Source organism: Pinus tabuliformis, chromosome 3_1 (genome assembly GCF_031772625.1).
Source record: "Pinus tabuliformis cultivar Carrire ecotype Pingquan chromosome 3_1, CPIR1, whole genome shotgun sequence".
In the NCBI taxonomy this organism is placed as follows: domain Eukaryota; kingdom Viridiplantae; phylum Streptophyta; class Pinopsida; order Pinales; family Pinaceae; genus Pinus; species Pinus tabuliformis.
This window is the reverse complement of record NC_142301.1, coordinates 999,816,623-999,842,097: the sequence shown is the minus strand read 5'-3', so window position 1 is coordinate 999,842,097 and position 25,475 is coordinate 999,816,623. Positions and strand designations below refer to the sequence as shown.

Sequence of the window (25,475 nt, the reverse complement as noted above, 5' to 3'; positions counted from 1 at the left end):
CTTGGATTGGGTTTCACCAAGAGTAAGGTGAACTCCAACTTGTACTATGTACTTGTTGATGGTGAGCCACTTATATTGGTATTGTATGTTGATCTCTTTCTAACAGGATTGTAGAAGCTCATAGGAATGTGCAAGGAGAACCTTTCTTCAAAGTTTGAGATGAAGGATATTGGCTTGATGCACTACTTTTTGGGACTAGAGGTGTGGCAACAGCTAGGAGAGATTTTCCTAGGGGAAGGAAAGTATGCAGTTGAGATCCTAAAGAGATTCAGGACAAAGGATTGTGGGACGATGTCTACACCCATGATTACCAACTTGACGTAGCTTAACGCTTTTAAGAGTGGGTGAATCCCACATTGTACAGGAAATTGATCAAGTCGTTGTTGTGTCTAGTTAATATTAGACAGGATATATGCTTCACGGTGAATATACTTAGCCATTTTATGGTGGAGCCAAGGAAGGTTCATTGGGTGGCAATGAAGCATGCGTTGACATATTCTTTGCAGAGATGGCTTCAACAAGACTTCGAGATCAGGACAGATTAGAGGAAGCATCGAACTATTGTATCTGGAAGGCCAAGATGTCCTTCTTGCTAGATGAGTATGGTCTGAAGACATACACAAAAAGAGTTGTCGCAGTACCTACAAATGTGGACCAACTAGCATTACAATAAGGAGATGGCCAGGGCAAAGCGATCGATTCTCGATGGTGTTCGAGATCATATTGTCTCACGTGGCAGCCAAGAATACAGCCAAGGAAATGTGGGATGCTATTGTTTCACTATATCAAAATCTTTTTGAGCAGTGGAAGATGTTCCTGGAAGAGAAGTTGAGGAATGTTCATATGCAGAAGGGTGAAGACATTAGCCCCTTCCTCACCAAAATTTGGGATATTCACAATGAGCATGCAACCGTAGGAGAAGCGCCTCCGGATACAGAACTTGTGCGTTTAGACCTCAACAGTGTCACCGAGGAATGGGAGAATTTCGTCCAAGGCATTCTGGGACGAGATCAACTAACTGGGTGGGACCGGATGTGGGCAGATCTCACACGAGGAAATGAGGCAAGCTCTAGTAAAGAGAGCCATATGCAGTAGTAGCAACAGAGGATCGAAGGGTGTGAAGGAGGAAGAAAATGTGGCCCTTGCATCAAAAGGGAAAGCAAAAGGTCCCAGTCAGGGACAAGGCTCGCAGGGAGAGAAGAAGAAGAAGAAGGATCTATCCAAGATCAAGTGCTTCAAGTGTGGCGAGTTTGGCCACTACAGTACTCAGTGTCCTCAAAGGAAGAAGGACAAGAAGGAGAAGCGGGATCAGGCAGCAGCATCCATAGAGATAGACCAGGTGTCTTCCAAATTGGAGAACCAATTCACTCCATATGCAATTACACCTCCAGGGGAGAGGTGGGGAGACATCGAGTTCCAGATTCTAGAGTTGCACAGAGGTGGGCAAGGTCCAACGAGGTAAGCATCGGATGGTGTTTTCTCTTGGATCATTACAGGTGCCCACAGTGTTCAGTGGTAGGAGGATCAATGTCAAATGATGCAGTCAATTCCAGAGTGACAGTTGCAGACTAGTTGCAGTAAGATGTTGAGGAGCACAGAGCAATGTTGATAGCAGTGAGGGAGGCACAGTGCAGAATCAATAGCAGTGCAGGTTTCCGAGTAGACAGTGCAAAGGCTAGTAGAAGTCAAAGACTCAGGAGACAATTGTAGTACAAATATAGTTGATACAATATTTTGGATACTTCTGAGTTGCAGTAGCAGCAACAACAATGAGAGGGATGTTAGATGGGTTGCAGTGCAGATGCAGAGTTGGCAGCAGTACAGGATGTACAGTGCAATGTCAGCAGCAACATAGATGCAACATGGTTTAGCTATAGTTGATAGCAGATGAATCAGAGTTAGCGCAGTGGTTGACGGACAGTGGCAGGGACCTACAATTGTCAAACATCAACAGCGTGGGAGGATGTTATGGAGACAGAGTCGGAGAACACCTTCCTTGCTAAGGAGTGTTAGTTTTTGTAGCATCAGATGGTGTTCTAATCTCAAACCTTGTGGAGAGGCTAAAACACATGAGTTCTCCAAACCCACAAATTGTTTCTAGAAATTCCACCTACAGATAGCTCAATTAAATTAATTGACCATCTTTTAAATTTTTCCTAAGTCTAACTTAGGAAAATTGGTTAATTAATAGTAATTAATTAAGAAAGGTGAGAATTCTCTGGAAACTCACACGGATCGACTTGGAGATTATCTCAGCCATCGTTTAAGTTTTAACCTTGGACGTTGGAGTCCCAACTGGAGATTATAAAAGGAGGTTGATGGTAGATGGAAAAATACATAGAGTGAGAGCCATAGTGTGAGTTCCTTAGGCAGTTCGAGCTAGCCAACGGCAAAGTTTGAGTCAGAGAGGGGACACAGAGCTAGAGAGGGGCAAAGACAATGATCCGAAAGAAGATTTCCAGTTCCAGAAAGGCAAAGAGAGAAGGCCGAATTTATTTTTCCAGGAGGCCACGCAGACCCTGTGCAGAGCCTCAAAGAGGCAATTCGATTTAGTTGAGCTGGAGGTGGATTCAGTTATCAGAGGCCGAGAAGATTTCTAGAAGGTCCAGAGGATAGTTTCCAGAGTAGCAGCAGGCAAGACAGCTTGAGTAGCAGTTGTTCAGGGTTGAGCGTCTAACAGGTTACACAGAGGTGTCGCAAAACCTGCACAGAGGTGTCACAGAAGCCTGCATAGAGAGTTTGGACGGCTTGCTTGGAGTTGTCAGTTTATGCCAGAATTGCTTGGAGAAGAGGCTAATTCCCTCAATTGATTTTGTCAGTATTTCTTTGAAATTGGATAGCGAGTTGGGCATCCATATTTATTGTACTCAAAATTTCACTGTTGCAGAATAATAAAAACCCTCAACCACTGCATCAGTCTTCCCACATTGGGTTTTTCCAGGGACATTTGTCCAAAAATAATTGTGTCATTTTTATTTGTGTGCGCTAGCATTTCTCAGTTTTTAGCATTTTTATTTCCATAGCATTTATTTTATTTGGTGAAGAAATTGCAGTGTGATTAATTCGATATTAATCAGAAAATTAATAAATTGTTAATCAGTTAGGAGAATTAATTCCAATTGTTGCATTTCAAGGAATTTTCACATGGTATCAGAGCATAGTTGACAAACATGAGGCTTAGAGTCAAAGAAGGAAAATTTCGTTGTTCAAAGGGAGCAATGGAACGAAATTTTCTGGGACTGCACAAGGCCTAGCCAAGCAATGCGAATTGTTGGACAGGGTTCGATTTTCCAATTGTAAGGTGGCAGGAAAGTCCGATTTGTTTAGGGAAGCGATTCCAGTAGGCAAAGGGAGCAACAGCTCAATATTTTGCAGAGCAGATTTCTTGTTTGGGCACACAGGGTTTGCAGCAGTTTGCTAGAGCAGATTCAGTGTCAAGTGGAAGAGAGAGTGCACACACAGAGGGAGTTTCTCTCAGAGGATTTCTAACTTCAGAAATCCAATAGTTTCTAGTTGTAGCAAGTAGATTTTCTCACTCCAAAAAGGAGTGCGAATAGCAAAACTAGCAGTTGGCAGGTGAAAGAGGGAGATTTCCATCCCTGGTCAAGTTTTTGCAGAGATGGCTTCAGCAGGACACCGAGATCAGGACAGATTAGGGGGAGCACCGAACTATTCTATCTGGAAGGCTAGGATGTCCTTCCTGTTGGACGAGTATGGTCTAAAGAGGAGCATCGAACTATTCTATCTGGAAGGCTAGGATGTCCTTCCTGCTGGACAAGTATGGTCTAAAGACATACGCAAAAAGAGTTGTAGCAGTACCTACAGATGCAGACCAGCTAGCAAATTACAATAAGGAGATGGCTAGGGCAAAGCGGATGATTCTCGATGGTGTTCGAGATCATATTGTCTCACATGTGGCGGCCAAGGAAATGTGGGATGCTAGTGCCTCACTATATCAAAATCCTTTCGAGCAGCGAAAGATGTTCCTAAAAGAGAAGTTGAGAAAAGTTCGTATGCAGAAGGGTGAGGGCATTAGCCCCTTCCTCACCAAAATTCTGGATATCTGGAATGAGCTTGTAGTCGTAAGAGAAGTGCCTCCAGATACAGAACTTGTGTGTTTAGCCCTCAACAGTGTCACCGAGGAATGGGAGAATTTCGTCCAAGGAATTCTGGGACTCAGTTGCTTGGTTGGGATCGGATGTTGGCAGATCTCACACAAGAGGAAATGAGGCGAGCTCTAGTAAAGAGCTCCATAAGTGGTAGTAGCAGGAGAGGATCGAAGGGTGTGAAGGAGGAAGAAAATGTGGTCCTTGCATCGAAAGGGAAAGTAAAAGGTCCCAATCAGGGACAAGGCTCGCAGGGAGAGAAGAAGAAGAGGAAGGATCTATCCAAGAGCAAGTGCTTCAGGTGTGGCGTGTTTGGCCACTACAGTACTTAGTATCCTCAAAAGAAGAAGGACAAGAAGGAGAAGCAGGATCAAGCGACAACATCCATAGAGATAGACCAGGTGTCTTCCAAATTGGAGGACTAATTCGCTCTATATGGAGTTATACCTCCAGGAAAGAGGTGAGGAGACATCGAGTTCTAGATTCCAAAGTTGCGTAGAGTTGGGCAAGGTCCATCAAGGAAAGCATCAAATGGTGTTTTCTCTTGGATCATTACCCTAGCTATAGGGGCCCACAGTATCAGTAGCAAGAGGATCAGTGTCAGATGATGCAGTCAATTCCAGAGTGACAGCTGCAGATAGATGTTGAGGAGCGCAGAGCAGTGTTGATAGCAATGCAAGAGGCACAATGCAAAATCAATAGCAGTGTAGGTTTCTCAGTAGACAGTGCAAAGGCTAGTAGCAGTCAGAAACTCAAGAGACAATTGGAGTACAAAGACACAGTTGATACAATATTTTGGATACTTCTCAGTTGCAATAATTGCAGTAGTAGCAGCAACAGTGATAGGGATCTTAGTTGGGTTGCAGCGCAGATGCAGAGTTGGCAGCAGTACAAGATGTACAGTGCAGTGCCAGCAGCAGTGAAGCACCACCCGTATAAGACCTGCGAGTACCTGCGTGTCTTGGCGGGTTCTATAGTGAGCCGGGTCACTAACATTGAACCCGCGCTTAAGACTTGGACTCAGCGGGTATTTTACTAAACCCGGCTACCCGTCTAAGACCTGCGGGTTTGCCATAAGACCCACATCGGACCCTTATAAAACCCGTCGACCCTCAAAAGGCAAATTTTTTTATTTACTTTTTTTTTCTTTCTTTTTTGGAAATGAGGAATGTTTTATTATTGTTGTAATAGGCCTTTGAAGGGGTGTTGTCACCTAGTAAGAATAGACTTTTCAAATTTGGTTATTTGATTAGTCTATTTCTTTTTCTTATACTTCGAAATCTTAAATTATATGTTCATCTCAGCTGGCTAACTTATTTTCAAGGTTTCATATGTAGGGGGCCACCTATCTCCTAATAATTTTTCTTGGCAAAGATCTTAAGGAATAGCAAGTGCCTCAAAATTTGAAGACTTGGGATCCTCCTTGGTTGGAGTACCCATCTTCAAATACAAAAGAAGCTCATTCCCACCTTGCACCAAGTTTCACCTCCAATCCTTTGAAGATTTCTCCAAGATATTTCCTTCTTTTCTTGCACATAAAATTCTCTTCAATATCTCGTGGTTTGATTTTGAAGATTTTCATTGCTAAATCTAGTATTTGAAGGTTAAATTAGTTGTTGTCCTAACAACAATAAAATCAGCTATGAAAAAGTTAAGTTACCTTGGCTTTTCCTTAGTTGCATAGTGTAGAAATTGATATCTTTCATTTTATCATTTCACTTGGTGTTTTTTGGGTTTTGTATGCTAACAATTTTGAGTATTCCACTCAAAAGCATTTTGGGCACTTTTCATATTGATTTGTTCGCTGGTTTTTAGATGGCCAGTGATCCTAAATGCTGGAAAGATTGTTATGAGACAATCATTTATCATTTATGACATATGTATTTGAATTTTGAACTTGCTGACATTTTTTATTTTAATTATGGAATCATGAGTCATTTTCTTATTCAATATCTAAATGTTTTGCTTACAAAAATCGAATATGTTATGTTGTACTTTTATAGATATGAGATGATGTTATGAATTATTGCATATATTGTGGTTTTTATAACTTATAAGGATTGGAATTGTCATTAGTTTCTTTTTTGTGCTTAAAATTTACCATATTTTAACATTTTTTTGTATTTTGACGAGTCTTATACGGGTCATTCCCAAGTCTTATATGAGTCGACGAGTCAATAGCGTGACGAGTCTTATACGAGTACGAGTCGTTCAACATTGGTCAACAGCAGCACAGATGCAGCATGGTTCAACTATAGCTGATAGCAAATAAATCAAAGTTAGTGCAATGGTTAATGGACAGTGGCAGGCACTTACAATTGTCAAACATCAGCAGCGTGGGAGGATGTTATGGAGACAGAGTCGGAGAACACCTTCCTTGTTAAGAGGGAGTGTTAGTTTTTGTAGCATCGGATGGTGTTCTAGTCTCAAACCTTGTGGAGGGGCTAAAACACATGAGTTCTCCAAAATCCAGAAATCGTTTCTAGAAATTCCACCTAGAGATAGCTCAATTAAACTAATTGACTATCATTTAAATTTTTCCTAAGTCTAACTTAGAAAAAATGGTTAATTAATAGTACGGATCGACTTGGAGATGATCTCAACCATCGATTAAGTTTTAATCTTGGTCGCTGGAGTCCCAACTAGAGATTATAAAAAGAGGTCGATGGGTAGATGGAGAAATACAAAGAGTGAAAGCCAGTAGTGCAAGTTCCTTGGGCAGTTTGAGCTGGCCAGCAACAGAGTTCGAGCCAAAGAGAGGACGCAAAGCTAGAGAGGGGAAAACACAGTGATCTGAAGGAAGATTTCCAGTTCCGAAGAGGCAAAGAGAGAAGGCCAAATTTATTTCTCCAAGAGGCAGCACAGGGCTTATGCAGAGCCTCAAAGAGGCAATTCCATTTAGCTGAGCTGGAAGTGGTTTCAATTGCCAAAGGCCAGGAAGATTTCTAGAAGGTCAGGAGGACCGTTTCCAAAGCAGCAGCAAGCAAGACAACTTGAGTAGCAGTAGTTTTGGGTTGAACGTGTGACAGGTTGCACAGAGGTGTCGCAGAACCCTGCGAAGAGGTGTCACAGAAACCTACGCGGAGGGTTTGAACGGCTTGCTTGGAGTTGTCAGTTCATGTCGGGATTTCTTGGAGAAGAGGGTAATTTCCCTCAGTAGATTTGCCAGTATTTCTCTCAAATTGGATAGCCAGTTGGTCATCCATATTTATTGTATTCAAAATTTCTCTGATGCATAATAATAAAAACCCTCCGTTGTTGCACCGGTTTTCCCACATTGGGTTTTTCCAGGGACATTGATTTTATTTGGTGAAGAAATTGCAGTGTGATTAATTTGATATTAATCAGAAAATTAATAAATTGCTAATCAGTTAGGATAATTAATTCCAGTTGTTGCATTTCAAGGAATTTTCACACTATTGCTGAGAGAGCTATTTTCTCAAGGGAGTGAGAAACTGCAAGACTGAACTAAAAGAAAAATGATTGCAGCAGGCGAATTTTGTGAGCAAATTTTAGGGAGGCTAAGTCTATGAGAGAAAGAGGTTGAATAATTAAAGAGGAGGGCCAAGTTTTGGAGAGAGGCCGAATTATCCAGGGGCTGATTTCTCTGAAGTGCACAGGGTTTGTACAAAGGGAGAAAGAGGGGCCAAGTTAGCTGGTAGAGGAGGTCAATTTTCCAAGACTGAAATCTTCATGAGGATTGAATTCCTTAAGGCTATTTGCCAGGTTCCCGCAGTTGTAATTTTTCGGCATATTATCTGTGGGTCTAGGCCCTAATTTTCCTGAGTAATATAAACTGAAGGAAAGAATTTCTGATGTAGTATGATTGATTTCCCTATTTTATTTTTGCTGCAAGTTTAATTTTTGAAAGTTAAAATACCATTGATTTTATTTTCCAGCAGTTTTCAAGTTTTATTGAATAAATAATTTTTGGGTATAAAAGAATTGTTGAAGTATAAATAAATCAGATCTGGTATTAACAAGATTTGCTTGGATGACCAGCTATTGTAAGATCTCCTCAAGGACCATATACCTCATTTGAGGCCGATGCTCCAATGTTACAAAGTGTGTGGTATTTCCCTTGATCTAGAGAAGTGTCAATCCTTGCCCCCTTCAGGAGTATTATACTATTATTAGACCACATTATCAGCAAGGAGTAAACGTGGATATATCCAAAGTAAAGAGAACCCTGGATTTTAAACATCAAGGAAATCCTCCCCAGATGATATCCTTTCTAAAACACAATTATCAGAATTTAATTCTGCTCTATACCCTAATTCCGTAATAGAGCAAGCATAAAGGTATTATTAATTCTATTTCCCAACTAATAAAAGCATTATTTTCAAATGGAAAGATCCTGTGAGCAAGCATATTTAATTAAGCACGGGATTTTTTTTATTTTCTAATTAAGCAAAGGATTGCAATGCCTTGTATTAAGAAACCCTATTTCAAGAGGAGATCAATGTCAGTTACTCCTAAAGAAAGAATGGAGGGTAGAAGGCTCATATTTTGATGCTACATTTCTGGCAAGCATTATTTAGCAGGGTGTACGTGACTGCATCCCAGATACATGTAAAACAATGTTCTAAGCAACCCTATTTCAAGAGGAGATCAATGTCAGATACTCCTAAAGAAAGAATGCAAAGATTTTGATGCTACATTTCTGGTAAGCACTATTTACTATTTAGCAGGGTGTACGTGACTGCACCCCAGATACATGTAAAACAATGTTCTAAGCATCCTTCGTACAGAAAGCAAATGTTAGCAATGCAATTATGTAGCCAAAACACAGACAGATTTAGTTTTTTCAAGGAAAACTAACGGCACGTCTATTCTTTAAAGCAGAAATACAAAGATAACAATCGAAAATTCTTACAATAGCCAGTTGAGGAGGACGAATGGGATCTCTCGCTTCCTCGCGTAATTCGTCAAGACTTGTCTGATTCATGAAGCGCTTTTGGAGTTTCAGAGGAACAAATCTAACTGTCTCTACAAAGGAGAACATCTCGCCCAAGGGCTTCCTTTCTCCAAACCTTCCAAGCACTTCCCCTGTAAGACCAGGGAAGAATTCAGTGCGCCCAAAACGAACTGTCATGGAGCTCTGCAGCATTGTCTCTATCAAAAAACACGCTATAACTACAGATATCAGTATGCTGAAGACCAACGATCTTCCTTTTAAACTAAAACCGCCACCACCATCATTCTTATCTCCTTTGCCTTTGTGAGACTTAGTTCTCCATTCAGACTGCATACTGTTGTTGTCTGAATGGAACCCATTTGAATCATTCTTCTGGTTTTCTGCATGAAGGAACCGCTTCACTGGATACCCACTTCCTCGCACATCACCTCGCCAAGCCGACGATCCCACCTCTTGGGCTTCGTTGTTTTCTTCTAATGGTGTTGCCCTAATAATGTTTAACTCGGGGCCTTCTGCCCTGCAGTCATCTGAGTTATGCCCCATCACTAAAATTATATTGATCCCCCCCAAAATCAGCCCCTGAAACTTCAATCCAGTGCGTAACAGAACGAAAACAGACGACCACTAACTTAACAATCACACTCGCAAAATCGCCCAAGAACCAATTTCCCTAAACCCACTCACTGCCTGATCCAACTGTTCCTGTGTTACAATACAACCAACACGCCTAAAACCAACCTCTTTTAGCCCACTTTCTGCTTGATCTAGCCGTGCCCATTTTACATATTGATAAACCCATCTATTCTTCGATTGATCTGGATCTTCTCAGCTCACAAAGTTATCAGAACCCGCCTAATCTAATTGTGCCCTTTTCCCTCAAAACGGCCAAAACTCACTAAACACAGGCTTTCTTACCCCACCTGCGATGCGCCCCATTTCAGAGAACCATCCAACGCCAACATCTGTCCGTCCATTCTAGATTCACTTTACAAGTTGCCCGTTTGATGTAAATTATCCATAAACCATAAAACCACCATAATTCTTGTTCAGTACACCACAGAAATACTCAACTCGATTGCCTTCTGTTGATCGATGCAGGTTAGTCTTTCTTTTGATCTTTGGCCCACACTAATTAATTATTAAATTCTGAATCTCACTCTTACTATATCAATCTCCAAACTATACTGCCCCGAGAATTCTGTTGTTCCGGAGAGGATCTCCGATCTCCGAATCAAGTCAGATGACTGTCTTTCTGTGGATTTTGCTGTCAGTCTGGACTAAGGGTTTATATTTCATGGCCCTGGAAATTTTTCTGAAACCACATCCCTGCCCCTAGTCACACATCGTATGCATGCATATCTCCTTATACCCTACTGGCGTTGAGAGTGATGGTGTCGTTATCGTGCGTCACCACCCATATCATGTACTCAAATTAAAAAGGAATAAAGATTGAAATTCTCTGACAGTTTTATATTGCTAAAAAGAATCACAACCTTGTTGTTGTCATATTCATAACCGCTTAAATCAATATATCAGGATCTTCATTTTTATTATTTTTCTAATTAATTAGCTATTAAAAACATACATAATCATAAAAACTTTTACGAACAAATCTATTTTATACACACAAGGTATAAAAAGAAGCATGTATATTTATTGTTTCTTACCAAACAAACTTATTTCAACAAAAACATGGGTATAGATATGTATACTTATTGTTTCTTACACAAACAAGTTTATTTAAAAAATAATAATATATAATTCAAAATAGATTAGTTTAAATTTACTTTTGCCCACATTGTGAAATGAGATTAAAAAAATATATATATAATACATAATTTTTTAATTATATATATATATATATATATATATTGAGAGATTCTTCAACGTAAATCACATAGAATATCATTTGTGATATTCTATGTGATTTACGTTGAAGAATCTCTCATAAATTGATATGGATCACAGAAGCTTCAATACAAATGATATTCTATGTGATTTACGTTGAAGAATTTTTCATAAATTGATATGGATCACAGAAGCCTCAATTCGACTATATAATTATATATCAGTTATTAGTTGTTTTTTATCAAAATGATTAAAATAATATATATTAAGAAATTAATTTTTTTTAGTGTTTTAAAAATTTAAATTTAAGATGAATCTATATTGTTTTAATTTTTTTAATTCAACAAATGAATCTATATTGTTTTAATTTTTTTAAATGCTACCAAATATATAGGTATATAATCATTTATTTGTTAATGTAACATTATTTTAGTCCATGACAATATTTGAATTAAGTTATAAAGCACCTAGCTGTTGCTCTTAATGCAAAAGGTACCAACAATATTTTCCTATTTCAAGATTTTGAAAATAAAGAAGAATACAAAACATTAAATATCACAGTCTCCACCTTTTTCTAAAGTGCCCAGAAACTCTTAAGATATGGGGCGAGGCAGGAAATCTTCTGAACAAAAAGCTTGAATGGGAAGGTAACAGTGTGCAAGAAGCTTGGCAGAAGTGGTGGCACTCACATCCACATGGGAACTTGCGCAACCTTCCTCTAATCATCAGCTGGGGAGTTTGGATAGCCAGGAACAAGAGCATTTTCCAGGACAAGGAAACCTTCGTAGCTATCACAGCAATTCAGAGCACTCCCAAAGAAATGCACCTGAAGTGCAGATAGCTAAGGAATCCCTTGGGCTTTTTTCGACGGGGCATCCCAAAACAATATAGCAGGAGCAGGCCTAGTCATCCAAGAAACTCCAACGCACATTCTTAAAGCCTCTGTGGGACTAGGAACAGGCTCAAATAACCTTGCAGAACTGCTTGCTCTAAAACTCCTTATATGCTGGCTCATCCAAAGGCACACCCTCACAATTCAAATTTTCGGGGATTCCCAAAATGTGATCAGATGGGTAAATGGTCAAAGCAATTGCAAAAATCAGGTCTTAAAACAAATCTTGGGAGAAATTCAGAGACTTAAATCTTTTTTTAACAGTTTCTCACTATGTCATATTTTCAGGGAAAGGAATGACACAGCGGATAAACTTTCTAAAGACGGTCTACAACAGATTTTGGGCAGCTGGAAAATAGAAGAAGATGATCAAGGCCAAATCAGAAGGACCGATCAGCCGCCTTATAATCAATTTTTCTGATACTGTGGCAGAAATTTTTCTTCTTTTCTCTTTTAAAAAAAAATTTCTCATATACAACTTAAAACTTCTTCAGCTCCGGCTATTCGGCTTATTATAAACTCTCGGTTATGGTGACGGGTTGTTTTCCTCTATGCTGAGGAGACACGGTTTTGCTGGTTAATCTTTTTGATCAGTACATTGATATTGTTTAAGATTATAGGCTTAAAGGAAACTCAATGCAGGGTATATCAGAGACAGTTTCAGCACATTAAAGGAAACTGGTCACAGGCATAAGGCAGTAAATTTTTGTAAATCAGACATGATAGTCTCACAGGATGATAAGTGATGCATCAGCATATGCAATGTAAACTTTTTATAACCTTAATAAAAAGTTTCGTTTTTTTCCTCTGGAAAAAAAAAATTAAATATCACAGTCTAGAATAATTAAATCATGATAAGTTTTGAATGATTAAATCATGATAAGCTTGAAATACAAAGTCTCCAACCTCGAATGCTTCGATCAAGATAAAGTTGATATATTGATATACAAAGTCTGGAGACTCAAATGATTATATCATGATAAACTTGATATACAAATTCTCCAACCTCAAATGATTAGATCATGATAAATTTGATAAACAAATTCTTTTTCACAATTGTCCAGGGAAGGTCCATTCACTGCGAGTTGGTATTTTTATTTTTATCGCATTTACATATTATAAACGATGTCAAAATAGCAATATTTAAAAAAAAAAAAAAAAAAATGTAACAGCCAAAAAAATATTTAAAAAAAATAGTAATGAAAGTTATTATAAAACAAATCATAAGGAAATCATGCAGAAGGGCATATTGGGTCCTTTAGGTGTAGATCAATCTTGTTATTTGAGGAATTAAGAAGTGCTCTTACATAAGATTTAACATATATTTGTTAATTTTAGAAGGGGCCTTTGCATAAAAGAAATTTGGTAGATTTTTTTAATTCAATTCAAGTCAAGATGGTTGAAGGACATAAAGTTTGTAAAAAGATCAAGGTTGTATAGAAATCTTATGGTGTAAATTTAAGAGAAATTGCTCTGTACAATTTCACCCAAACTAAAATGACGTGAAAAAGATAACTACTAAATGGGTAAAAACAAAAAGCAAAAGGTGATAGAAGTTTTAAGGAAGTGGAGGATAAGGAAGCACTACATTCCAACACTAAAGGTTTTGGTCATGTGACTAATGAAAATAAATTTGATGTAAAGTTTTTGAAAGACGAGGAGAAACATATCCTAGTGAAAAAAAACAATGATACTCAATAATATGACCTTATGGCTCAAGGTAGGTGATAAAAACAACAAATTTTTTCATCAATATTCTAATTGCAGGAAAATATAAACTTGGTATGGAAAATTGGCGAGGTAGATGGTGATAAGATTGTCGAACTCATTTCCTAGTTGTGTTAATCATGAGGACAATTAGGCCTTGATGGAAGAAGTTGGGAAAGAAGAATTGCATCAAATTTTATTGAATTTTCAGAAAGACAAAAGCCCAAGGTTAGATGGTCTTCCTGTGGAATTCCTTTCAAGATGTTATGATTTTATAAAAGAAGGCTTTAAAAGGGTGGTGGAGGTTACAAGAACTATAGGAAAAATTCTTGGAGCTTTCAATGCAACTTTTATAACATTGATTCCCAAAGATGATAATCTGACAACCTTTGAAAAATTTAGGCCAATCTCATTATGCAATTGCATCTGTAAAATCATCGTTTCAAAGGTAGTTGCTAAAATATTGAAAAGAGTTTTATCAATGCAAATATCTAGAGAACAATTTGGATTCTTAGAGAGAAGGAAAATTCATGAGGTAGTTGGGATAGCCCAAGAAGCATTGCACTTAATCAAAGTTATGAACCAATGAACGATGGTGATTAACCTTGACCTTTCCAAAGCATGTGTTTGGATAAGTTGGCTTTACCTTAGACTTATTCTTGTACATTTTGGCTCTTGTCATCAATTTGTTATATGAGCTATGAACAACATAACATTAGTATCATTTTTTATTTTAATAAATGGGGAAGCATCCCCCTTCCTCAGTCGAAGAAGAGGCCTTATCCAAAGGTATCCCTTATCCCCTCTCCTTTTCCTATTAATTGTTGAGGGGTTGAACATGTTAAGAAAATAGGCATTACAAAATGGTAACTTTAAAGGGGTATGTATTGAAACATCTTGTAATATCACACATATGTTGTTTATAGATGGCATTCTAATTTTTGTGTGGACATAAGATGAGTAATTGAGAAGTTCAAATAAATATTGAATTTATTCTATAAGGTGGCAAGAGTGACATTAACCTAGAAAAACCTATGATCTCCATATGGGTATCATTGAGTAGAAAAAGAACTATGTTACTCAATTATTTTTGTATCAAAAGATAGACCTTTGATCACATGTCAAAGTATTTGGGTTTCCGTTTGAAGTTAAACTTGTACAAAAAATGTGATTGGCAATGGTTGGTTTCTACAATTGTAAAAAAATTTAAATACATGATGTAAATGATGGCTCTCCAAAGGGGGAAGTCTAGCATTGGTAAAAGTTGTTCTATAAGTGATTCCAACACATTGGATATCACTTGCTTGGTCCCAAAAGGTGTACTAGAAGTTATCAAATGACTATACTATTAATCAATTTGGTCAGGAGATGAACGAAAGAAAGGGTTTGTTTTGGCTCCATGGAAAAAAAATGTTTTACCAAAAGCAAAGTGAGGTTGAAGTCTCAAGAGCCCCTTTCTCTTCTCCAAATTACTTGCAACAAACATGTTTGGAGATTGATACAAGGAATAGTGTTATGGGTACATGTAATAAGATCCAAGTATATAAGGTCTTGATATTGTTAAGGATTGGGTAAGGAATCATGTAAGACATATTCACAATGCTCATATAATGTGGAGAGTGATCAAGCCATCCTTCCATTTAGTTGGAAATTGGTTGATTTGGCAATTTGGCAAAGTAGATAAACTACAAATTGGTGTGAAACCATGGGTAGACAATAAAAAAAAGCATGTATTACTTCATTGGATGATGTAAAGGTTAAGAAGAAAAAATCATTGTATACTTAAATAGATTTTGAGCTCAGAGAGGTCAACAATATGGCATCGACATTAGCTGACTTGGATAGAGATTGGACTACTAGAATAATATGTTGATGCATGACAAAGATACATGGACATCTTGAAATTAGAATAAAGGAGGATAGTGGTTAGCTAGTCTAGTCAAAAAATGCATCTAGGACCAATGCATCTAGACCAGGTTATAAAGCTCTTATTGAGGAATAGTGGTGGAAAACCTTTTGGAAATTAAAATAAAATCTTCATGTGGTTGATTTCAAACAATAGGACTCCCACTTGGGATGTTCCGGAAGAGGATTTTTATTAAGCCTAGTTGGTGTAGCTTATGTTGACAAGTTGAAGAAACTAATGTACATGTAACCATGGTGTGCCCTTTTGTAAAGGAGGTGTGGAAAAAGGTGGAAAGGATGACTAGATTAAAAAATGCCTAGGTAGGTGAAGACATAAAAGAGACTTTTAGGACTTTGTGTGTAAGAAATGGTGCAAAAATGATTTAAACATTTTAACACTTACCCATACGTAGAGGAAAAATAAATCACCCATGCTCTGAAAGAAGAAGTAATAAACAAAGACAATCCATGGGTACACTTGGTGTGTTGTTGGGGATCCCTCCACTTAGGGGAAAAGCAAGAGAAATATCATATCTGTCTTCAAATAATAGCATTTCATTCAAAGTTAAAATTGGTCAAGAAACAAATAACTATCGTGAGTTGATGGCTCTCAAATTGGTATTGAGATTTGCTAAAGAGTTTGGAGTCTCAAATTCAATTTTTTAGTGACTCACTTCTAGTTATACAATGGATGCACAAGGAAACAACCATGGGGAATTTCACCTTATAAAATTTGTTTGATGATGTGTAGCTACTATTTTCAGTTTTCTCACGTATCTCTTTATTTCACATGTACAAGGATAGGAGCAACATAATTGTTGGAATATCAAAAGATGGATTGGGAATGGCTCGAGGAACCTCGATTATCTCAAAACTCTAAGATGGACACTCATCTAAATAAACATATGAATAATGGATTTAAATCTTTCAATATCGTTGCAAAATGTTGTATAAAGCATAAAGCATTCTTAATAATGTAGATTCTTAATGATGTAACTTTCTTGGTCTTTTTATGATGTGATGTAGATGTGATTTCCTTGCTACAATTTACAATTATGTTAAAAGAAGCAAATATGATGAACCGTAATGGCCATAAGCACTATTTTGAGTGATTTTAGCAAATGATTATACATTTTTTTTATATTAATAAAATTACAGACTTACTTCCTTGGAAAAAATAATGACTTGGAGAATAATAAAAAATGATTAATGATTATTTAAACGCATTTAAATTAATATAAGCAGTAAAGGCACATTTATTATTGAATTGATAACTAAATAATTAATATAAATATGAATTTATTAAATTAGTGTTTAAAAATAAGTTGTGATGGGAATCTTAGTCAATAACTTAACAATTAAAAGTCATGGCATGATATGTCAAAAGAAAAATACAAGATACAAAGATAATCAAGTTCTTACCCACTAAAGCAAACTGCAAGTTGTGAATGGCATGTTGGGTCTCTTGTTGACAAAAAATATGAGAGCGATGAAGAGTGTTGGACTGACATCATGTTGATGCCCTGAAAATCGTTGTATCAACATTGGGGGATAACCACCCGGTCCGGACCTTAATACAGCTCCTTCTCCGTTTGGAATGGTGGCTCCGACTGGGTATAATGGGACCAATTTCCCAATAAGGAATAAAAGGGGTGGATGAATGATTGATTATCTAATCTAACGATAGGTGAATAACTTAATCTATCAGCAAAAATAAAAGAACTACTACTAATCCCGGGAACTATTATTCTTTGAAATGTAGCGCTTGATCATCTTTGTTTATTGACAGGCATATAGATGACTCTATCTAATAAACATAGACATTTATTCATTCAATTATTACTTTGTTTAAATAGTTAAACAAAGTGATTAACACAATATTGCTACACTTATCATTTATATTATCGATACATATATGATCAAAAGAAAAGCATACTGTAAACATCCAATAGTGGAAGGAATAAAGAATGTTGTTAAAAACACATGCATATATCCGATAATAGCAAAAGCGATCAAATGACAATTCATATAAAAAGAATGAACTCAGACATAGATAATAGTACCATATGAGCTGCTAATCACTCCCAATATCAATCGCTATTTGAAATTCTTCTTCCGACTCAGAAATACTTTCAAACAAAGACAGTAGTGCACATCCGCATAAAAGCTTCTTTGTCAAAATCAGAATGATTGGCCCAGTTTTATAAAAGAATATGCCTGAAGTACAGTAGTGCAACTTCAGGTTTTAAGTCATATACAAAACTTACGACCCTTTCTAAATACATGAAAGGGTCTATAAATACTTAATTAAGCTAACTACCTATGAAACTAAAATCCTACTTAATTGGTATCATTTGATTCTGAATATCTCCTTCATGGCAATCTGGCAGTCGGCGGCATGAATCATCACTTAGGTTGTTTGCCTTTAAACCTGAGCTGGCATATCGCAAGCATTGGCTCCACTTCTGGTGGTCTGTTGAGACGAGAATTGAGTTGGGCAGCATAGGTGGCATCCTGTATATCGGGAATGATATACCCGATTGCATCTGTGAGGCATTTGAGGGCGACTCTCTGGCTGTATGGTTTGACTAAGAAGAACCAATAGGTGTCCCATGTCAAACTGTTAATTCCTGCGATTAATCTCCCATTTTTCTCTAGTTCCGGATAACATGACTGCTCCAATGTTTTAGCCGCTGTCAATTTACCTGGAGTACATTGAGAAATCATGTTAGACAAGTAGAGAGTATTATTAACCAATTCAACCAAATTACTTGTGGTTAATTTGCATCTTGAAATTGCTCTCTCTGCTTTCATTAACTGGGACTGCCATTCCGTAAATAATATCTCCTTATGTGATTCTAGGATTTTTGGTAAATTAGCCGCCTGTCCCTGATCGGTGTCTTGCCACTCAAGAAAATTAGTTAGTGTTTCATCGGCTTGATCCAAGTCTGTTCTAGCTTTTTCCGATTTTTCACTTATTGATGTCGTCAAATCGCATAAAGGTTCCGCCTGGGCGATTTGTTGACATAAAAGCTTTATCTGTGTTATCAATGCCTTGTTTATCTGTAATGCCTCTGCTCTGAATTCAGCTATCTGTGGAAGATTCTTTGTTTTCTTTAGCTGGGCTGATAGTTGAGCAATTTGTCATCTTTCAACTTCAACATTTGTTCATTCGCTGCTTTTAGTTGTGCCAATGCCTCAGACAGCTCTTTTTGCTTTTGAACTGCATTGTAATCAATCCTCCGTTTCTCTTCCTGCAATTGTTTAGTCAATTGATTATTTATTTGTTGTTGTGTAAACAATTGTCGTTCTACTTGCTCTGCCTTCTGTTGTGCTTCCGATAGTTGTGCTTGTAGTGAAAATATCTCCTGGTCTTTTCCTTTTAATAAATTACTCACCTCTGATGCCTTGTCTATTGTAGTTTCCGAATAGGCTCCAGCATATTGGGATAGTTTTGTTAGGTCATCAGAGGGATCAAATTCCTCTTTCCAAACCACGTTGCCCGTCACTGTTTGTTCAGGGAATAGGGAAGGTTGATCAGTCCTTCTCCTTTTCCGTTGTCATTTTACCACAGCCTTGTGTCTTGGGCTGTAAAAGACATCTAAGGGAGGAATTTCTTCTACTTGCAAAATAATCTGATCGGAGGGGTCCTTAGGGATTATCTCTACTTCTTTAGAACTGGGTAGGCTGCTGGTTCCACTTGGAACCTGTTTTGAAGTTGTCTCCTGTGTGTCAGCTGCTTTTGATGTTTCGGCTTCCTTAGAGCACTCAAGATTAGTGATGATTGAGTCGAATTGCTGCCATTCCTGGAGAAATTTCGGGTCAATCTAGGCATCTACATTCACCTCTGTGTTGCTCTGTTCCTGCTCTTTTGTCTAAGCTTCCTCTTGTTTTTTCATATGCACTTCCTCCCGTTCTTTTGATGTAACAGGAGGTTCTTTAGTGAGTCACTGCTCAGGCTCGCTTGATTCTGTCGTTGGGGTTGTTGCTAACAGATCTAGAGGCAGATTTTGCAACCTCTGTTCTCTAAGTTTGTTGAATTCAACTAACCCGTCATCTTTATATTCCATTATGGCCAGCGATTTAACTTGGGACACTGACTCGGTTGAGGAGAACAGGTCATCGAACTTATCTTCTTTATGATCAACCTTTGTCAATTTTTCATGTTCAAGTGCATTATAGGCGACTTTGTTTGGATCAAATCGCCTATTAGGAAGAGTTACTAGACTTAACGCCTTCATTTTTTCAGCTTCTTTCTCTGCATGTTTAAAGTCATGCAAAGCGCAGACACCGCATCTCAGAGGAAAAGAGGGCCAAACCTGCTTCTTATTTTTCTTTAGAGTTTGTGTAACTCCTTCGGACATAATCTGATAGGCTATCTCCCTAGCCAATAGTTTATCAGGTACGTACAAAGGGAGGACATGAGGTTTGGCTTGGCTGTCGAAAATTCTTATATAAGTAAATTTTTCCTCTCCGAACCATCTTCCTATGGATGTCAAATCAACCCCTGCTTGGTAGGAAATCTTAGGAGCAGGTTTATCAAAAATAGAGTAGTGAATGGGTAACATAAAACCATTGCAGACTTGGTATAAATGGTGCTTATAGTAAGTTTGCCACAACTTCTGATGGTATATATGAATGGGCATGGGGTCTTGTGGAGTCCACCTCCATCCAAGCACAGGAAATTCAGAATTAAAACACAGGGTGTCCAAGATATAAGCACTGTAGTAGAATGGGGGAATAAACCTTTCAGTGATGCGGGTTTTGCTTCTAAAATCAAGAACTGCGGTTGCTAGCTTATCCGACAGTATAGTTGCCCAATCCATTATTTCACTATTACATGCTGCCTCCATCAAAGGAACCATTTCTATAGTGAAATTAGCGGAATCATGTAACCCCCACAATCTACACATCATTATCCCAGCATAACAATAAGGAGAACGCAGAGAATCAACAGAGTACTTACTCGAAGACTCATGCTTGTGTTTTGCTGGATTTTGCCTCCAATCCCGAATGGGTTCGGATTCAATTTCGTTCTCTTCTCTGAATTTCTCCAGGAATGCCTTGTTGTACTTCTTCTCCGGTACAGGCAAATGATATATTTGCCTCAAATCATTAGGTTGAAATGAGCCGAAGATTCTCCCATCCATGGTGCAAAAGGTTCTGTCTGTAATTGGGATTTTCTCAATTGCCCACCTCACTACATCCGTATATGGGAGAATTTGTTCCCGGGCTGCTATCAGATGAAGGAAAGAATCGGCTAAATCCTTTAGAGTAGCATCAGATTTTCGAGTCGTATCTACTGTGGCTTGTACTGCTGTCACCTCGGGTTCTTTGGCCTCAATCAAATTATAGGTACTTTGCCAAGTAGTTTTGCCGAGTCCTAGACATGTAGTGTCGGATATCAATCCTTTTCTTTTAGTTCCTGGATCAGTGATGAGTTGTCCTGTGGCTGGCGAAGCGGAGGCCATTACAGTCTTCTTAGACTTCTTCCCCATTCTGCTTGAATCTACTGCTTCGGAAGAGTTCTGCACAGGAGTGAAAATGAACGTAATACAGAGAATTGGTAGTGCAAACCAAATATGAGAGAGATATATTAATCAATGCATGATGAAGGATTAACTTAAAGTGGCCGCGGATACAATCTGTGAAAAGATTTTTTAGACTTACTATTTCATTAAATGGCCGTTAAAACCTGTCAATCCTTTAAATGCCCATCATATCGTTTATTGGCCGAATGATTCGTTTAAGCGTGCCTTGGATGTTTTGGCGGTTGAGCGCAAGTGAATCGCTATTGGGAAGATAAGGCCTTTAATACAAATTAATCGTAATATCCCTGCTTTATCAATTTTTTGAAATTCGCGCTTTTAGCTTTATCGCAATCGGCCGTCGGGGAAAACTTAAATCGTTATATTGGTTCCTTTTGGAATCCCCGATTGCCGATAGCGATATCGCATCGCATCGGGAGTATTAACTGAGAACTTTGAAAAGCATGCATGGTACATCTCCGATCGCCGATAGCGATATCGCATCGCATCGGAGCGAAAGGGACTTTTGTTATGATAACTCGTTATTGCCGATATCCGATAGCCTTTTGCGTGTTGTCGCGTCGGAGAAAACCAATGGGTCTTTAAGTTATGCCTCCTTTGTCATTGCGACATGCGATCGCTTTATCGCAATGATAAAAGATTTCTCATTTATATATTATAAGACCAAATAATTGGTTTATCAAAAAGGTTTTGTAATCATTTTATTTTGTTTTCGGATCTTTTTGAATAATACTAAGTTGATACCAATTAAAATAAAAAGGGGCCCATTTCATATTATAGTTTTGAGAATAAACTTGATATGAAATGGGTGGTCGTTGTAGAGCACAACAATTGGCGATTCGCTGGGAGAAACAATTATCTCTGAAAAGTACGGAAATACTTAAACTTTTTCAAAATAGGAATCTCATCAAAGGGGAAAATTCTAATATAACTAGGTATATATGCATTCCAAATAAAATGAAACTATCTTTGCTATTTTCCTCTCTTCTTTAAAATTAGATACATTCTAAGTTTTAAATTGGTTGATAATGATAAAACAGAAAACCTTTCCAAATCAGCTTTTAGAATTGACTCCTTTGTCATAGGTAGAGCCTCTGCTGCCAACAAACGTTCATAGTTTCGACAGGGATACCTTTTAACCATGTTATTGTCCATTGTCCCATCCATTTCAGAGTATGATTAACAGAATGAATTCAAAACATGCTTTTCATATTTTGCATTTCTTTTCTACTTTTCTGTTATTTTGTAAGATAAAAAGCCATTGTCCTGGTTTGGTGACCAGCTGAGCGACAATGCCATTCACTGGTAGTAATTTAACCGAACAAGTTGGCTCGTGATGAGACCCCTTGTCTTATAATCCTAAGCCATTACCCTGTTTTGGTATGCAGTATTGGTAATGTCGGTTAAACTATTTCCCTATGATCATGGTAAGCAGGCTTGTAATAAGACCTCTTATCTTTTATATCAAATATTTTAGAATTACACTCTGAGTAATCATAAGCTTTGGTGAGTGGGATGAACAATTTTCTCCTTAAGAGTAAATGGATGACAGGGTAAGAGTTAAAGATGCTGAAGTTGGATTAGTTTCTGTTTTGATATTGATAACCTTTTTGTGACCAATTTGAAAACAAAAAATGATTTACAATACTTCTAAACTTTGAGAAGGGTTCACAAAATTGAAGTGTGGTTTCAGAATGCAATTATTCCTAGTTTCCTAGAAATTATCCCTTTTGTTTAAGACTTCTATTATTTTAAAAGTGAATATCAACACTACTTCTTTTGAGCAACTTTTAAATAAAGCAAAGGTCAATGGAAGATACCTTACAACTTTATTTTCTAATGGTCCTACAAACTACAAAATTCCACTAAACTAAAAAAGGAGAAGGGGTTACCTCCTCAATTGAAGAATTTTTTTAAGATAAGGCCATTAACAGGGAGAGAATCTCTCAAACCTGATAAATCTTGTAATATGAAGGTCGAATGGCCTATCTTTTCACAGATCTGAAATGGCCCAAGCCACATCTTCTGGAACTTGGTGTGTTTTCCCTTATATTCATGGGCTTTGTCCCATTTCAGAACTAAATCACCGACTTGAAATTGTTTTGAACCGGATGAGGCTGAATCAAAGGATGACTTGATAATTTGCTGATGCTTCGCATGAATAAGCTTGGCTTTTTCTCTTTCCTCTTCTAATTTTAGAATTTGGTCATGTCTAAGTTGAATAGAAGAAGAAGGGTTTTCCTCAATAAACTGAACTAGGGCTAGAGAAGAAAGGACAAGATTTGTTGGTAGCACTGCTTCTTTTCGATACACGAGATTGAACAGAGAAGAACCTATGGAAGCCTTTTGCGTTATCCTATCAGCCCATAGTGCAAATATTAAGGATTTGTGCCATTTTTTATGATTCTGTTCGATAGTCCGCTTAATAATTTTAATCAGATTTTTATTTGTGGATTCTGCTAAACCATTACCCTGGGGATAGTAATTAGCAGAATATTTCAATTTAAATCCTCTTTTAATAGCGAAATCAAACATAGCATTGCCTGAGAAGTAAGATGCATTATAAAAAACAAGAGCATTTGGGACACCAAACCTGGTAATGATGAATTGATCTATGAATTCTATAATCACCTCACAATTTGTTGTCTTTAAAGGAATTGCTTCAACCCACTTAGTAAAATAATCAGTAGCGGTAAGGATATACTTATGTTGTTTGGAAGAATGTGGAGTAATTTCTCCAATGATGTCCAATCCCCATTGCTCAAATGGTTGTTCAATGTTGACTGGTTGCAAAGGGAAAGCTAGCTTTCTTTGTCTTCCACTAGAAGTTTGACAATTTCGGCATTTCCTTACATATTCATGAGCATCTCTAAACAGAGCGGGCCAATAATATCCAGCATGAATGATTTTGTGGGCTGTTGTGTCAGCTCCAAAATGTCCTCCTGCTGGTCCATCATGTAATTCCTGCAAAACCTTTTGTGCTTCAGGTTTTTCTAGGGATATTAATAAGATTGGATCATAATTTTGCCTAAAAAGCACATCATCAATAATTGTGAATTTTTTTGCTTTTAAACTAATGGCCCTTTTGTTTTTGTAAGATAGGTTAGGAGGTGCATATCCATTTTTCAAATAAAAAATTAAGTCAACATATTGTGATTCAGAATCAGTAATACTTATCTGGTTGATCGCTTCGGTTTGATCTGTATCACCTGATTCTTGAATGTTGGATGCTCCTGCCAATAACCTGCAAAAACCTTGGCCTCTAACAATCTTTGATGGTTTAATTTCCAAGTCATATTCTTGAAGTGTTGTAACCCAATTTGCCCTTTTTTCACCTAATTCCCTTTTTATTAATAGTTGCCTTACCGCAGGGAAAGGAACTATAACTTTTGTATGGGCTTTTAAAAGGAAGGGTCTGTAATGTTTGACAGCTTTATATACAGCAAAGGCTTGTTTTTCCACTTCGGAGTAATTCAATTCAGCACCCTGAAGATTTGAACTATAGAATGAAATGGGTGCTTCCAAGTTGTGATTGTTAATCTGTGTGAGTACTGCTGCATAAGACAAATCAGATGCGATAGTATACAATGTGAAATGATTAGAAAAATTAGGAGTATTTAAAGCGGGGGCATTGATTATTGATTGTTTGATTAAATCAAACGCTTCCTTTTCTGCTGATCCCCATCTAAAGACTGAATTTTTCTTAATCATAGTTTGAAGTGGCAAAATGATTTGAGAAAAGTCTGGAACGAATCTTTTGACAAAATTGATTTGGCCTAGAAATGACTACATGGATTTTTTATTATGAGGGAAAGGGATTTCAGAGATTTCTTTAATCCTATCTGGATCAATATAAATGCCATCTTTAGAAACAATAAATCCTAAGAGCTTTCCTTGGTCAAGAGCGAAGAAGGATTTTTTGGGATTAAGTGAAATACCATACCTTTTGCAGCATTGAAAGATTTGATTTAAATCATGCAAATGATCGGATTTCTTTTTAGAAAATACAGTAATATCGTCTAAGTAGGCAACTACTGTTTTGCTAATTAATCCTTTGAAAGCTATATCCATCGCTCTTTGGAACGTGGCTCCTGCATTAATAAGTCCGAAAGGCATTTTCTGATAAGCATAAGTTCCCCATTTTGTTCTGAATGTGGTTTTGAGTCGGTCATCAGGATGGACCAAAACTTGGTTATATCCTGAAAAACCGTCTAAAAAGGACATCAACTCAGAGCCTGCCACTGATTGGAGTATCTGCTCCATAGTAGGTAATGGGAAATTATCTTTTAGGCTCGCCTTATTCAGATTTCTGAAATCTATACAAATCCTGATGTCGCCATTTTTCTTTCTGACAGGCACCATATTGGAGACCCAGTTTGAGTGTCGAACGGGCAAAATAATCTTAGCTTTCAAGAGTTTATTGAGTTCCGATTTTATTTGACTCTCTAAGTTCGGATGTATTTTTCTCAAATTCTGTTGAATTGGTTTCTGTTCGGGAAGCATTGGACTGGTATGCTGGATGATGGATGTATCGTATGTCTTTAAATCGT

At 37.6% G+C, this 25,475-nt stretch overlaps 1 protein-coding gene across 1 annotated transcript in view; it reads right to left on the bottom strand.

Annotated features, from left to right (window-relative positions):
• LOC149191242 (uncharacterized) overlaps positions 1-10,429 on the bottom strand; it is a 154,549-nt gene extending 144,120 nt beyond the window's left edge. The window contains exon 1 of the mRNA XM_089410693.1: positions 8,983-10,429. Within this exon, the coding sequence (XP_089266819.1) occupies positions 8,983-9,567 (585 nt within the window). The 5' untranslated portion in view covers positions 9,568-10,429. The remainder of the gene's footprint in view (positions 1-8,982) is intronic.
• Positions 10,430-25,475: the final 15,046 nt, after the last annotated feature.